The 13,448-nt window shown below is 43.0% G+C and overlaps 1 protein-coding gene across 5 annotated transcripts in view; it reads right to left on the bottom strand.

The window, feature by feature from the left end:
• The window catches only part of ALKBH8 (alkB homolog 8, tRNA methyltransferase), a 92,584-nt gene that overhangs the window by 69,432 nt on the left and 9,704 nt on the right, over nt 1–13,448 (bottom strand). For 4 of the 5 annotated variants that reach the window (XM_032790713.2, XM_032790711.2, XM_075061696.1 and 1 more), the window contains 4 exons: nt 5,187–5,427; nt 3,626–3,757; nt 2,565–2,660; nt 28–132 (listed from right to left, as the gene is read on the bottom strand). In XM_032790713.2, the coding sequence (XP_032646604.1) occupies nt 28–132; nt 2,565–2,660; nt 3,626–3,757; nt 5,187–5,427 (574 nt within the window). The remainder of the gene's footprint in view (nt 1–27; nt 133–2,564; nt 2,661–3,625; nt 3,758–5,186; nt 5,428–13,448) is intronic. The other variant, XM_075061697.1, reaches the window with a different exon arrangement.

Genomic DNA, 13,448 nt, shown 5'->3' with positions numbered 1-13,448 from the left:
TTTTTAAAAAAGGGCAAATGCACTTACCTTGTCCAGGTTCATATTGATTTATTGTCAACTGATCAGGTTTATGTTTGATATATCCCTGCTTCAAGCACTTTTCCAGAAGCACACTGCAAATTTCTGGGAGCCCTGTTATTACAAACAGAAGTATAAACCAGATGTTTTCCTATTCTTTTTTCCTGCTTTTGGTGAAGGAGAAATCTAATAACTGGACAAAATACACAGAAATATGATAAAATACAATAGCCAAAATAGGGCATGTAAGTCTGCGCACCCCATCAATTACATAGGCAATTTTGTACTCACTATGATGTGTGCATGGAAATAGTGGGTCTAATCCTGCAAACCCTCTACATGTGTAACTTGCACAGACTATGAGGAGTTTTTAGAAGCCCTCCACACACAAAGCACTGACAGCACTGAACCCACTGTTTGAATGTAGAATTTCTATGCCAAATTTAGTGTCATTGAAATCAATGGCAAAATCCCCATTCACCCCAATGGGTGCAGAATTTCACCCAGGAGAACAAGTGCTTTGCACAAAATTAAAGGCTGAGTTACAGCCCTGTCTTAGGGCAGTCATTCCTATGGCAGGCTGCTGAATGACAGACATGCCTCCCTCAGTTTCCTTCCTGCAGACTCCCCCAGAATAGTCAACAGAATCTTTCTGAAGGCGAATACAGCCCTTGTAGGGTTATCTTATTAAAAAAAGTACAGTCCACATAAATCATAACAAAAGTCCCATTATCATAGTCCAGTTTTCCCCCAGCATATGCAAGACACAGCCCTGGCATCTCTCACCACAACCCAGCTCTCCAATGCAGCCCTTTCCTGTCCTTGCACCAGGACAGTCACCGGGCTCTTCCAACCAAAGTGCAATCCCACTCGTCCCAGCTGGAACCCCAACTGCCTCTCTGCTGGGAGCATCCCTCACACCTCATGGTTCCTCTCAGTCTCACTCTCTGGCCCTGCAATGTCAATGGGTAAGCCCCTCTGCTGTTCCCCTGCTGTCAGCCCTCTCCACCCTTAGCTCCAGCAGGCAACTCCCTCTGCTGCTCCTCCTGCCGTCTCCAGCCTTTCGGCCCTGGCTCTCTGGCTTGGGGCTGCCAGTCAGCAAACCCCACTTGCTGCTCTCCTACCTTCAGATCCCAAACATACCGTCTCCAATTCCTCCCTCTTCCCAGGGATGATCTTGCAGAGAGCTTTCTGCTCCTTGCAGCTTTCCCCACAAACCTCCTCCAGTCTCCTGACTGACTGACCAGGACTCTCTCCCTCACTGAGTCTCTTCCTGATCTTTTGTAGCTTCCAGTGCTATGCAAATGGGAGCATCTGCAGTGGCACAGGGGAGTTTACATTTACTACGACAGACCCCTTTGAAAATTTGAACCTTAAAATTTAACCCTTAAAGCCTGCTACTGATTCAAACATTGAATTAAATAAGGTCTCCTAATAAATCTATTGAATTTGAAGTATTTTATCAGTAATATGCAAAAATGAAACCTTCAGAGAGTTTGCAGTTTGCTACTATACAGGACGAAAACTTAACTGTAAAATTCAGCGAAGTACAGCACACTTGAATGCTATGCTAAGAAATATTCTTTTCAGCAATCTGTCAATATTGATGGTTATTACTGCTTTTTCTCTCCAAAACTTGTTCCCTCTGTTTATGTTTGTCACACACACACAGACCATTTAACATCTAGCTGGAGGCCACAAAATAGCCAAGACAAATATCAACACTTTTATGATTAAGCACAATTTCAGACGAAATATAATGTAACTTGCCCCTGTCCAGGGGAAACGGTATACATGTCAACTTAAACACTCGTGTTTAACTTTCAATTCTATATTTTATTATTTATACAGCTAGGTTGTGGATGGCTCGCTTTGTTTTCTGTGACTCACAGCTCTCAGACTCAAAGGACAATTTTTTAGAAAGTTTTCATAATTGATTTCAGCACAAAAGAGAGTTGTTTTGGAAAGTATAAGGAAAATCCATTCAGCCATTTTCAAGTTATTTAATGTGTTAAAAATATTTTTTAAGTATTATATTTTTACCATCTTGAATAACTTGAACGTTTTTGTGTGTGTGTCTGTTTCTGTGTGTGTGTGTACACACCGTTTTTCCAGTACAAAAATGAATCTGAAATGATCCTCATATAGCGATTACTCAAAAAACGACTGAAATTTAGAAGTTCACAATCCACATTTGGCTAGACCTCAGTGAAGAATGGCAGCCATGATTTTTTTTCAAACTTTTTTAAACATACAAAGTTATAAGTGATTAAAAATGGGTTCCATTCATGCACACTAAAATATGATTACTAAGGCAGTGATTCAGAAAAGTATCCCTATTCAAGAAGGGTGGTTAAATTCCTTAAATTCCATTGAAGTTAATTGGATTTACACATCTGTTTAAGTGCCTTCCTTAATCAGGACTTTAGTTACACAACTTCTTGGGACACTACACTGTACTTAAGTTAGGTTCTGTGTGTATCTGTTGGAAAACAGACTTAAAACAAATGCCATTTTAAAATGTTTTTTCATAGGAAAGTTCTCACCTCCAGGCAATGGTTTATCTTTATCTACATTGTTGTTATCATATCGAAACTCGTATCCAAAATGTTTTACCCTTCTGTGTTTTAAAGACTTCTGGGCTGCGAAGCAGAAAAAATTAAACAATGTAAAAACATTAAAATGCGTACAATATATTTATTTACACAATTTGCTATGCTTGCAGGGTATCGGCCTAATGCCTATTCCATATAATCTCTGTGCATCTCAAGAACTATTCAATAGTTGAAAATACTATTATTTGTGAACCTCACTCTCAATACACAACTCTACTTTCCCATGTACTAAGAGTGATTAAACAACATAGAGCTTTAGTACCATTTCTCTTTGAAGTCAAAACCCCGATGCTTTTACACACAGCAGCAATCCCACAGACGTTAATGCTTACACATGGGAGCAAGGGCTGTAGGTCCCTGGACCTTGTGTTTGTCTCTCTCTGACAACAGTACCAATTTTCTTGAGCCATGGCTGACACTTTGGACAAGCTCATGATATGAACATAGTAGGAACTTTCACTTCCTTGCATCATTACACTGAACACTAACTAAAGTCAATATAATGCTTTGTGCTGTGTCAAGGAGCAGTTATTTTGTAAAATGGAAGCTAACTGGAAAAAATAACTGGCTTTGTTAAGAAATTTAACTCCATTGAGCTCATTTGAAACTATATGAGCAACTGGGAAGGGAGCTTTGACTTCTCTCTGGTGCTCGAAAAGCTCCAGATCCCAGGCAAGCTATCAAACTACAGGTGCTGCATTCTGAGAATAAACTCACTGACTGACCATGCTCTCAGGAAATGATTCTACAGTAGCTGCTTCTGGAAGCAGGAGCATAATTCAAATTAACCCATTTATGGGGATCACCTTACACCACATACCTCTGGTTCATTGTAACTGTATGATATAAACTCAATTTTAAAAGGACTAAATATACAGAATGATTTTAAGGAATAAATTATCTAAGATGCAGACTTCTTGCAGAAATTAAATTCAACAAAAGGACAATTTGCAGTTATTTTTGAAGGTATCACTTTCTGTGGTTCTACTAACCATTTTGAATTACTTCATTTTCTGTCCAATCAATACTTTCCAACAACTTTTGTTCTTCTTCAGGAGACACAAGCTCTTCAACCATCATCAGGCCTGGAGGCAAGCTAATAGGTATAATGTCCTCCCAATGCACTATGGGTATAAAAATAAAACAGTGCTACTGCTTATGGAATGATCCACTTGTGTTCTTTTATCAATAATGATAAACCCTAGATTGATCATCATCTGAACTAATTATCCTCCTTGGTAGCATAAAACAGGATCAGAATCCAAGTTCTGTGCTATACAACCCAATTCTCAAATCTCACTGTGTAGCACCTGAGAGACTTAGTGTTTTCCACTCTCAAAAAATATCTGATTAGTCTGTCAAAATAAAAGTCAAAACTTCCCCACGCATTTCAGGGGAGATTCTAGTTGGAGTCAATTTTATTTTGCCAGGACTCAGCATTTGTCACTGCTCATGGTTGACAAGCATAGAACACAGTGAAGAAAGTATGTCTGAATGCTATAAGACTGAATGCTATATGCCGTTTCTTAAATGTAAGAAATTATATAAAATTAAGATGGCCATTTGTAGCTCTGCAACCAGATGAGATGAAATGTTCACTGCAACACCTATCTTGACAGAAAATGACATGTAACAGGCTCCCAACTTGCAGCCCTATGAATTATTACTGAAAATGATCTGTACTATGGTAGAGTTTAGGGGCCAAGATCAGGACCTCATTGTGCTAGGTGCTCTACAAACACAAAGAGACGGAGTTCACAATCTAAACAGGCAAGCGTTATTGTTCCTGTTTCACAGATGAGAAACTAAGGTGCAGAGAGAACAAGAGACTTGGCCAGGGTCACACAGGAAATCTGTAGAATGGGAACTGACCTCAGACCTCCCAAGTCCCAACCTATTGTCTTCACCACAAAGACCATCCTTCCTCTCCAGCAACAAATGGTTTGGCACCAAGCTACCAGAGAGACCATCTCTCTCTCAACCTGATACAACCAAATGTGCTCATGGAGGTGTTCCAGATGCTGCCTGCTAGCATTAAATAAGAAGGAGCTGCTAGCAGGACATTTTCTGTGAAGAGTCTTTAGTTCTGGCATTTACTCCATGCCTCAGACTACAACAGACCAGATTTCAGGGTATGCTACAAGACCCCTCTTTTTTCCCTAGACTTTGGTTAAGGAGAAAGTAGACTATTGCTTCTATTATTGTTTGATCCTTTTGGGCAATTAATTTAGCTTTTCAGGTTCCAGGAAAAGCTGACCCTTCTATCTGATATATGTATTTATTCATCTATTTTATTTAGCCACATAAAGTACTGTTGCAAGCATCCACAGATTGCTCTAAGTGCCATATAATAAAATAAAAGACAAAAACCAGGAATGATTCACCAAACACGGTTCAAAAATATACAGTCAATTTCTGATCCCACTGAAGTCCATGACAAAACTTCCATTGACTCTCATGGGGCCAGAATTCTATCCACAATTCCACTATAACAAGCAACTGAAAAGCAAAGGAAGAACAATGATGCTTTATGGGATAGCAGAATATTGATACCTTTTTCCACAAAGTTAACATACAGAGTAACATTTTGGTTGGAGTCCTCCAGCGTTATCTCTTTCCCATTGAGAGTGTCGTAAGCTTTCTTGGCTTCTTCTGTAGACCCATATTTCACAACTGAATAGGGTTTATTTGGAGGCATTAAGAGTGCTTCCACCAATCCACATTCCTCTACTAAGCTGAGCAGTTGGTGTCTATTCACACCATTACCCAGACCTCCATTGGCAACGACCAAGTTCTAATTTAAAAAAATTAAAAATAGACACATTAGCAGTCACCACTATCCTGAAAATAGCATTTCACAAACACAAGTGTCATAAAGAGAAATGAAGCTATTATCTCTAAATCGTTCTGTGGTTATTCTGTTTGATATTCCAAAGGAAATGTTTATATTTCAATTAGTCTGCAGCTAGCTGAAGCCCAGAGCACATTAGTACAGTACACATTTAAGGGAAAGGCTCTTACAGAACAAGAGCATTCAAGCTCAGAGAGAACTAACATGCCCATGTGTGTGTGTGCAGGCACCACAACTGTGCCTGCAAACAGGTATCTGTGCAGAGGAGATGGTTGGGGGGGGAGGTTTCTACACATTTACAGTACCTGGATGATATGTGCCTTGCACATGCCCTGAATGTTCTTGTCCCTCAGCCACAGAGTTTATTTGTATTTGCAGATTCCATAGCTAACAGTTGGCTTAAGTGTCCTGCAATACCCTTGAAAGGGTGGAACAAAAATAAATCCTATTGTATTAACTGTATCTGCCTGATTTTTTTCATGACAGCCAAGTGTTATGGCTCCCACAAACAAACTCAGAGAGAACTGAGCTCAGCAGCTCATTTCTAAACACCCTCAATAATTTTTTTTGGAAGGAGTGGCCTCTAACATCCTCAACATTTTTCTCTTTACTCTCTTCTGCAAGGAAGGGTAACCCTTTCCTCTGTGTGAGGAGAGTCTGATGCATTCATTAGTATAGCCCACTAGTGCTATTCTTTCATTGGGCCAGGGGAGGAGGGTCACTAGAGAGCAATATGAGGTATCCCTCATGACCCATTTTGGGAATCAACCAGGCAACCAGTGCTGAGCAGAATCAACCCTGAGCAGGATCAGCTCAGAATCCAACTTCAGATCTCCTTCAGGGTACTTCTCTGAGTTGATGTTAGCTTGTTGGGGATGCTCCAAAACGCTACAAGTAAAGATATACTGGACATCCTGCTGAAAGAACAGAATCACCCATTACCCAGTGGGCCTGCTACACAATACAAAATACAGCTTTAGGGCCCCAGTTCATCCTCCAAACACTTATGCACAGGAGTAGTCTCAATGGGATGATTCGCCATCACCGATGTGCCAATGTCTCAATGCAGCGACACTCGGGGTATGGCTACACTGCAATGCAAGCCTGGACTCAGACACAGGCTTGAGCCCAAACCCCTCTTCTGTTTACACACAATCCTGTCGTACTCAGGCCCAGGCCCCAGGACCTTGCAGGATGAGTCAATTCGAGCCTAGGTCCCACTGACTCGGGACCAAACTTCATCGTTTTGCATTTGTGGATGCAACTCAGGCTAAGAGTTAGCCAATGCTATCCCACAAACCTATGGGACACTGTTCTTTGTCCTCTCTATTCCAAAAGTAGCCAATTGACCCCTAGGAAATGGAAGCAACCCCACCTGTACAGACAAGCAGCGTTTAATCCTTCCACTTTACTCTGACCACTGAGCTACAGAGTAAACCTTCTCCCGCTTTAGCTACAGCCATCAACCAGAAGTCATCTTTTGCCAAGCGTGCCGCTACCAGGTCCCGAGAGCACAGCCAGATTTTGGTGAATCTCTGATGTGAGGCCAGCAAAAAGATGGGTTTCAGTAGGAGTACTAACAATGACCATGCATAAAAAGAGATAGAGAAGAAGCTGGCAGTGCTGAGAAGTCACTGGACCACAGACTGGGTCAGAGAATAGACCAAGCAGCTCAAGAGCAACTACCGGCAACCCAGGGATGAGAACTGTGCGTCTCAGGATTCGCCTTCAACCTGCACCTTTGATGAGGAGTCTGACTGGGTGCTGGGTACTGCACCGAGCACAGAGTCAATAGTGCTTACAACAGCCTGGTCAACTGGGGTGCCAAATTTCTGATCCCTGAATCCAACATAGGGATGGAGGGGGGCCAGCAGGCACCGGCTCACGCCAGCAAAGTCACTATGGTGCTGGAACCAGTCCTCAAGGAGGCTTTGTCACTGGTGCAACTGCAGCATATACTGGGTCCGGAGAAGCCTTGTGTTGTCCCCACTTTGAGCAGCAACCTGCCACAGAACTGAAAGAAACAGAATTAACCCAAGAGCCTGGTAAGTTTCTGGCTCCATGTTTGTCTTGATTAATACAGGAATGGAAGGGATTTCCAGGTTATGAACCAGTGCAAAAGTTATAACACACAGTGGGCAGCACTGGGTGTCCACTCATGGCAGATTGCACGGGCAGCACCTTGGCACCGGGCTGTTAAAAATAAGACTTTTATATTGCCTTCCCTGTCAGTACGCTGCTCTGTCCTAACACAACAGGGCAACGAGCCACTTGTAATCAGTGAACTGTCCCGGTGGTGGTGATGCAGGTGGGGGTTGAAATGTGGCCCATTTCTGTATGTAGTCCATGGATGACAAAATCATTTGTCCACAATAGGGGTGGAGGGTAGGTATGCCATCTGGAAATGTGTCTAGGAGGAGATGGGGTGGCTGTGGAGTTCTCTACGAGTCCATATCAAGGTGTGTGCTTGCATGCAGTCATAAAAGGCTGTATGGGAAGCTGCGGGGAGACAGTAAGCCATACACATGCTAGCGCAGCATCCTGTTGATTCCCCCCATGAATTCTGACTCAATCCCAAGGGCTGATAGTTGCAAACTTCTCCTGTAGCAGGAACTCCAGAGAGCTAGGCACATTTGGGAAGAGCATATTTTCAAGGGCCACCACAGTAGCTGGCCAACACACTCCACTCACAGATGTGCTATTCAAGCACCATAAGTTTGAATACTTTGGTGGCATACATGGTTGGCTTGCCTGCCTGGAAATGCTTTAATATTGTTAATTTTGTAACATAAATAAAGGCTTTTACTTTATTTAGAGAGTTTATTGCCATCACTACATCACGTCTTATAATGTGTGTTTTGAATAATAAAGATAAACATAGGGGAAGGAACAATGGGCAAGTTGTAGCCATACACAATTTCTCAGTACATCTATGTACAATCAATCAATAACAAAAATGCACAGTTCCCCGTCCATTACATTAACAGTGAGGTCATCCAAAATAAAAAATGTGAGGGGAGGTCTAAATTGGATATTAGGAAACACTATTTCACTAGGAGGATGGTGAAGTACTGGAATCGGTTACCTAGGGAGGTGGTGGAATCTCCATCCTTAGAGGTTTTTAAGACCCAGCTTGACAAAGCCCTGGCTGGGATGATTTAATTGGAATTGGTCTTGCTTTGAGCAGGGGGATTGGATTAGATCATCTCCTGAGGTCTCGTCCAACCCTAATTTTCTATGATTCTCTTAATATGCCCCATTCACTCTGTACAGTGACAATATCCTCCCCCCACACATATTTCATTGTGTGTTGTGATAATACATCATTTACTGTAAACACTGATGTACAAAAACATTACAAAACTTGCTGTTCTCCCTCTTCCCTTGGCCCATGCAAATCCATAATGTGGGAGCACAGAGCATCCCGGATTTGTGTTGCCTGGGTGCATCCTGCTGTCACAGGTGCACTTTCAGGCTGAGTGTACTGGTTCAGTGATCCATCACTGCCATAGCGCCATTTAGGGGCAAACAGCTCACCTTTGGCTTCACACAAATTGTGAAGAGCACAGCAAGCCACAATGATGCGGACAGCATTGATGACACTGGAATCCAAATAGGTCTGTTGATAGTGCCAGTGGGATTTCAGTCTGCCAAACGCACATTCAACCACCATTCTGCACCCACTCAGAGTGTGATTAACCCTTCTTTTGCCAGGCCCTGAGATCAGGATACAGTTTCATAAACCAAGGTAAAAGGGATTACGTGGGGACAGTACTCCATTTAAGACAATGTCCTTTGGTGGAAACAGAATCCCAGCCTGTCCATGAAGGTAAACTCTTGCCCAGCAGAAAACCCTGACATCATGATCCCTCCTTCCAGTGCAGCTCACATGGGTGTCCATAAATCAGCTTCTGTGGTGAACAAGGGCAAGCGTAATAGAAGACTAGTGCCCTTTGCGGTTTATGTACTCATTTGCTCCCTAAGGAGTACGAGTCCCATCAGTGGCTCCAGTGAAGTTTGGAAAGCTCATTCTCTCAAAATCAGCAATTACTTCACAAATATAGTTTCTGCCCACCCCAGCTGGGTAAATCACATGCCTGATCATCTCAGAAGCCTACATCACCACTTTACCCACATTTGACTTTCCAACACCAAATTGGTTAGCAAATAGACCTGTAGGAGTTTGGGGTAGCCAACTTCCAGACAGTGATAGCAATCCACTTCTGGATCAATATGGTCACCCGCAAACAGGTCTCATGCTGTTGGAGGGACAGGACAAGCTGCTCACAAAGCTCCAGAAATGAAGCTCTCTTCACGCAAAAGGTCTGACTTCATTGCTGGCCATCCCAGGTCTGCATAACGATGGGATCCCACCAATCTGCACTTGAAGCCCTATTCCAGTAGCACAGGTCTACACAGAGGGCATCAGCAGCTATACTGAGAGTCGCGAGTCATACCAGCCAGTTCCATACTTCTATATCTGTATCATCATCCTCCTCTTGGTCTGTCATTAGCTCCATCAGGTGCTTCTTTAGGGTCACAAACCATTGCTGAAATGTGCACCAGCATCTCATGGAAGCTCTGCCTGTTTGCTGATACAGGAGTGAAAGTCCAAGCAAGAAAAGTTCTTCAAATGGTGACTCTTCCATGCTGCTGGCTCTAGTTGCTGGGAGCATGCAGGCGAAAACTACAGCTTGGCAGGATGTGTTGGCAGGCTGTGACAAGTTCCTGGGATGTGTGGGGTGGACAGTCAAGTTTTCCAATTTTGCACCATGAACCAATGGCTAGAGAGGCCACATTCTGGGAGTCAAGTATCAGAGGGGTAGCCGTGTTAGTCTGGATCTGTAAAAGCAGCAGAGAATCCTGTGGCACCTTATAGACTAACAGACGTTAGAGAGAGATTCTGGAACAACCTTCTCAGCTCTCGGTCTACTCACGCCCCTTCTCTACTACGCTACATAGATGACATCTTCATCATCTGGACCCATGGAAGGAAGACTCTAGAGAAAATTCCACCATGATTTCAACAACTTCCACCCAACCAATCAACCTCAGCCTGGACCAATCTACACAGGAGATCCACTTTCTAGACACCACGGTGCAATAAGTGATGTCACATTAATACCACTCTATATCAAAACTACCGACCGCTACGCCTACCTTCATGCCTCAGCTTCATCCGGGCACATCACATTGATCATTGTCTACAGCAAGCACTGAGGTACAACCGCATCTGCTCTAACCCCTCAGACAGAGACCACACTACAAAATCCATCCACAGCATTCTCAAAACTACAATACCGCACGAGGAAATTAGGAAACAGATCAACAACAGAACGTGTACCCAGAAGCCTCCTAACTGCAAGACAAACCAAGAAAGAAACCAACAGACTCCACTGGCCATCACTTACGCCCACACTAAAACCCTCCAACGCATATCAGGGATCTACAACCCATCCTGGACAATGTTCCCACCTTCACGGATCTGGGTGGCAGGCCAATCCTTGCCCACAAACATCTGCCAACCTGAAACTATTCTCACCAACAACTGCAACCGTACCAAATAACTCCTAGCTCAGGAACCAATCCATGCAACAAAACCTCGATGCCAACTCGCCCACATATCTACACCAGCGACACTCAATACATAGGACCTAACCAGATCAGCCATACCATCACTAGTTCATTCACTGCACGTCCACCAATGTAATATACGCCATCATATGCAGCAAATGCCCCTCTGCTATGTACCATCGCCAAATGGACAGTCACTACACGGAAAAGGAAAATGGACACAAATCAGTATCCAGGAATGCAAATAAACAAAACCTGTAGGAGAGCCTTCAACCTCCCTGGCCACCTATAGCAGACCTTAAGGTGGCTATCCTGCAGCAAAAAAACTTCAGGACCAGACTTCAAAGAGAAACTGCTGACTTCAGTTCATTTGCAATTTGAACACATATCAGCTCTGGACTCAACAAAGACTGTGAATGGCTTGCATTACGAAGAACTCAGTTTCCTCCCTTGGTTCACAACCTCTACGCTAGAACAAGGGCCTCACCCTCCTACTGAACTAACCTTCTTATTCTCTAGCTTGCTTGCATAGCATATATATACCTGCCCTGGAAATATTCAACTACATGCGATCTGAGACGAAGTGGGTATTCACCCACGAAAGCTCACGCTCCAAAACGTCTGTTAGTCTATAAGGTGCCACAGGATTCTCTGCTGCTTTTACACATTCTGGGAGGACACTAGGTAGTCTGGCATATGGTTGGTTGGACTTGGGTCTGCATACCGTAGCATGGATGCTGGTGCCCCAGTGTGGGGCTCTGACTTAAAATTTCTTATCCTAAGGTTACCAATGAACATGGACACTCAAGTCCCTGAGCTTTCAAACCCAGGGTCTGCAGACTCAAGCCCCACTAACCCTGGGCTTACATTGCAGTGTAGACATGTGCTCAGCTTCCCTAGCATTGCTTTATGGCACACTGGAGCACTGAGGCAGTAATACCAGGGCTCTCTTCAAGCACTACTGCCTCAGCACAGATGGATTCCCTCAATCACAGGCTTCCCACAAAGTCCCTGTCTCCCCCATGCCATCAGGTTCATCACAAAAAGATGCAGCCTCAAAATGAAGCTGATAGCTGAACTTCTGAGACTACTTCATATGCCAATTTCTCTCTCTCTCTTTCTGGGGTGGAAGAGAGACAGCCATCCCCGCTGTTTATTTAGGTTCACTTGAGTAAGGGGGAATCACCTTTTGAGTGTTTAATTTTAGAATTTCAAAAGTGGCTGATATGTAGTGTTGTTGTAGCTGTGTCGGCCCCAGGATATTAGAGAGACTAGGTGAGGAAATCTCTTTCATTGGACCAACTTCTGTTGGTGAGAGAGACAAGCTACACAGAGCTCTTCATCGGGTCTGGGAAAGGTGGAACAGATAGTTTAGCATAAGCAATTAGCACATATTCTAAGCGACCATTCAAGGTAAAGTAGGCCATTAACATCCCTATAGTAATAGGACAAAAAGAGAGGGTTCGTGGGTTACAGATTGTCATAACAAGACATAAATCCAATGTCTTTATTAAGACCATGATTCTGAGTGTCTAGCAAAGTTATGTATTTAAACTCCCAGATTCATCTTTTGAAAGTGTTGGGCTGGTTCCCTTTGAAGATGAGGACTGATAGGTCGATATAATTTAGTAGTGAAGACATGCCCTCTCTCAGGAAAATGATAAAAGACAAAAACACATCACCTGTAGGTAAACACTTTTCACAAAGCAATCACGCTATATCTTACCTATCAGTCCTCATCCTGTGCAGCTTGAAAGCTTGTCTCTCTCACCAACAGAAGTTAGTCCAATAAAAGATATTACCTCACCTACCTTGTCTCTAAAACTGGCTGATGTCCGAAGAGTTATCAGAATGTGTGTGTGTTGGGGTAGTGTGGTTGTTTCGATAGTGGAACTAAACAAAATATGACAAAATTTAAAAAAAAAAAAAAAAAGGCATTTATAAATATTTCCTCTGCAAAAGATAGTATACCTCTACCTTGATATAATGCTGTCCTCAGGAGCCAAAAAATCTTACCAAGTTATAGGTGAAACCACATTATATTAAACTTGATTTGATCCGCCGGAGCGCGCAGTGCCCCCCTCCCCTCGGAGCCCTGCTTTACCGCATTATATCCGAATTCGTGTTATATCGGTTGGCGTTATATCGGAGTAGAGGTGTACATATTTTGCAAAAATTACAGACAAGGTCCAATTGTCTTCTGAATCATTATTTTGCCCAGTTTGGATAGTAAATCAATCATTTCAGTATCAAACAGAGGGATTTTAATCCTACTTTAAGGACAAATTAAATGCAACTTTAAGTACGGAGTCAATATCGGTGCCTTCATATAACTAGCAAGCATATGCCGTTATTGCCCTAAAATGGCATATCTGCATTTCACGTTTTTT

Source organism: Chelonoidis abingdonii, chromosome 1, assembly GCF_003597395.2.
Source record: "Chelonoidis abingdonii isolate Lonesome George chromosome 1, CheloAbing_2.0, whole genome shotgun sequence".
Taxonomy (NCBI): Eukaryota; Metazoa; Chordata; order Testudines; family Testudinidae; genus Chelonoidis; species Chelonoidis abingdonii.
This window is presented reverse-complemented; position numbering and strand designations above follow the sequence as displayed.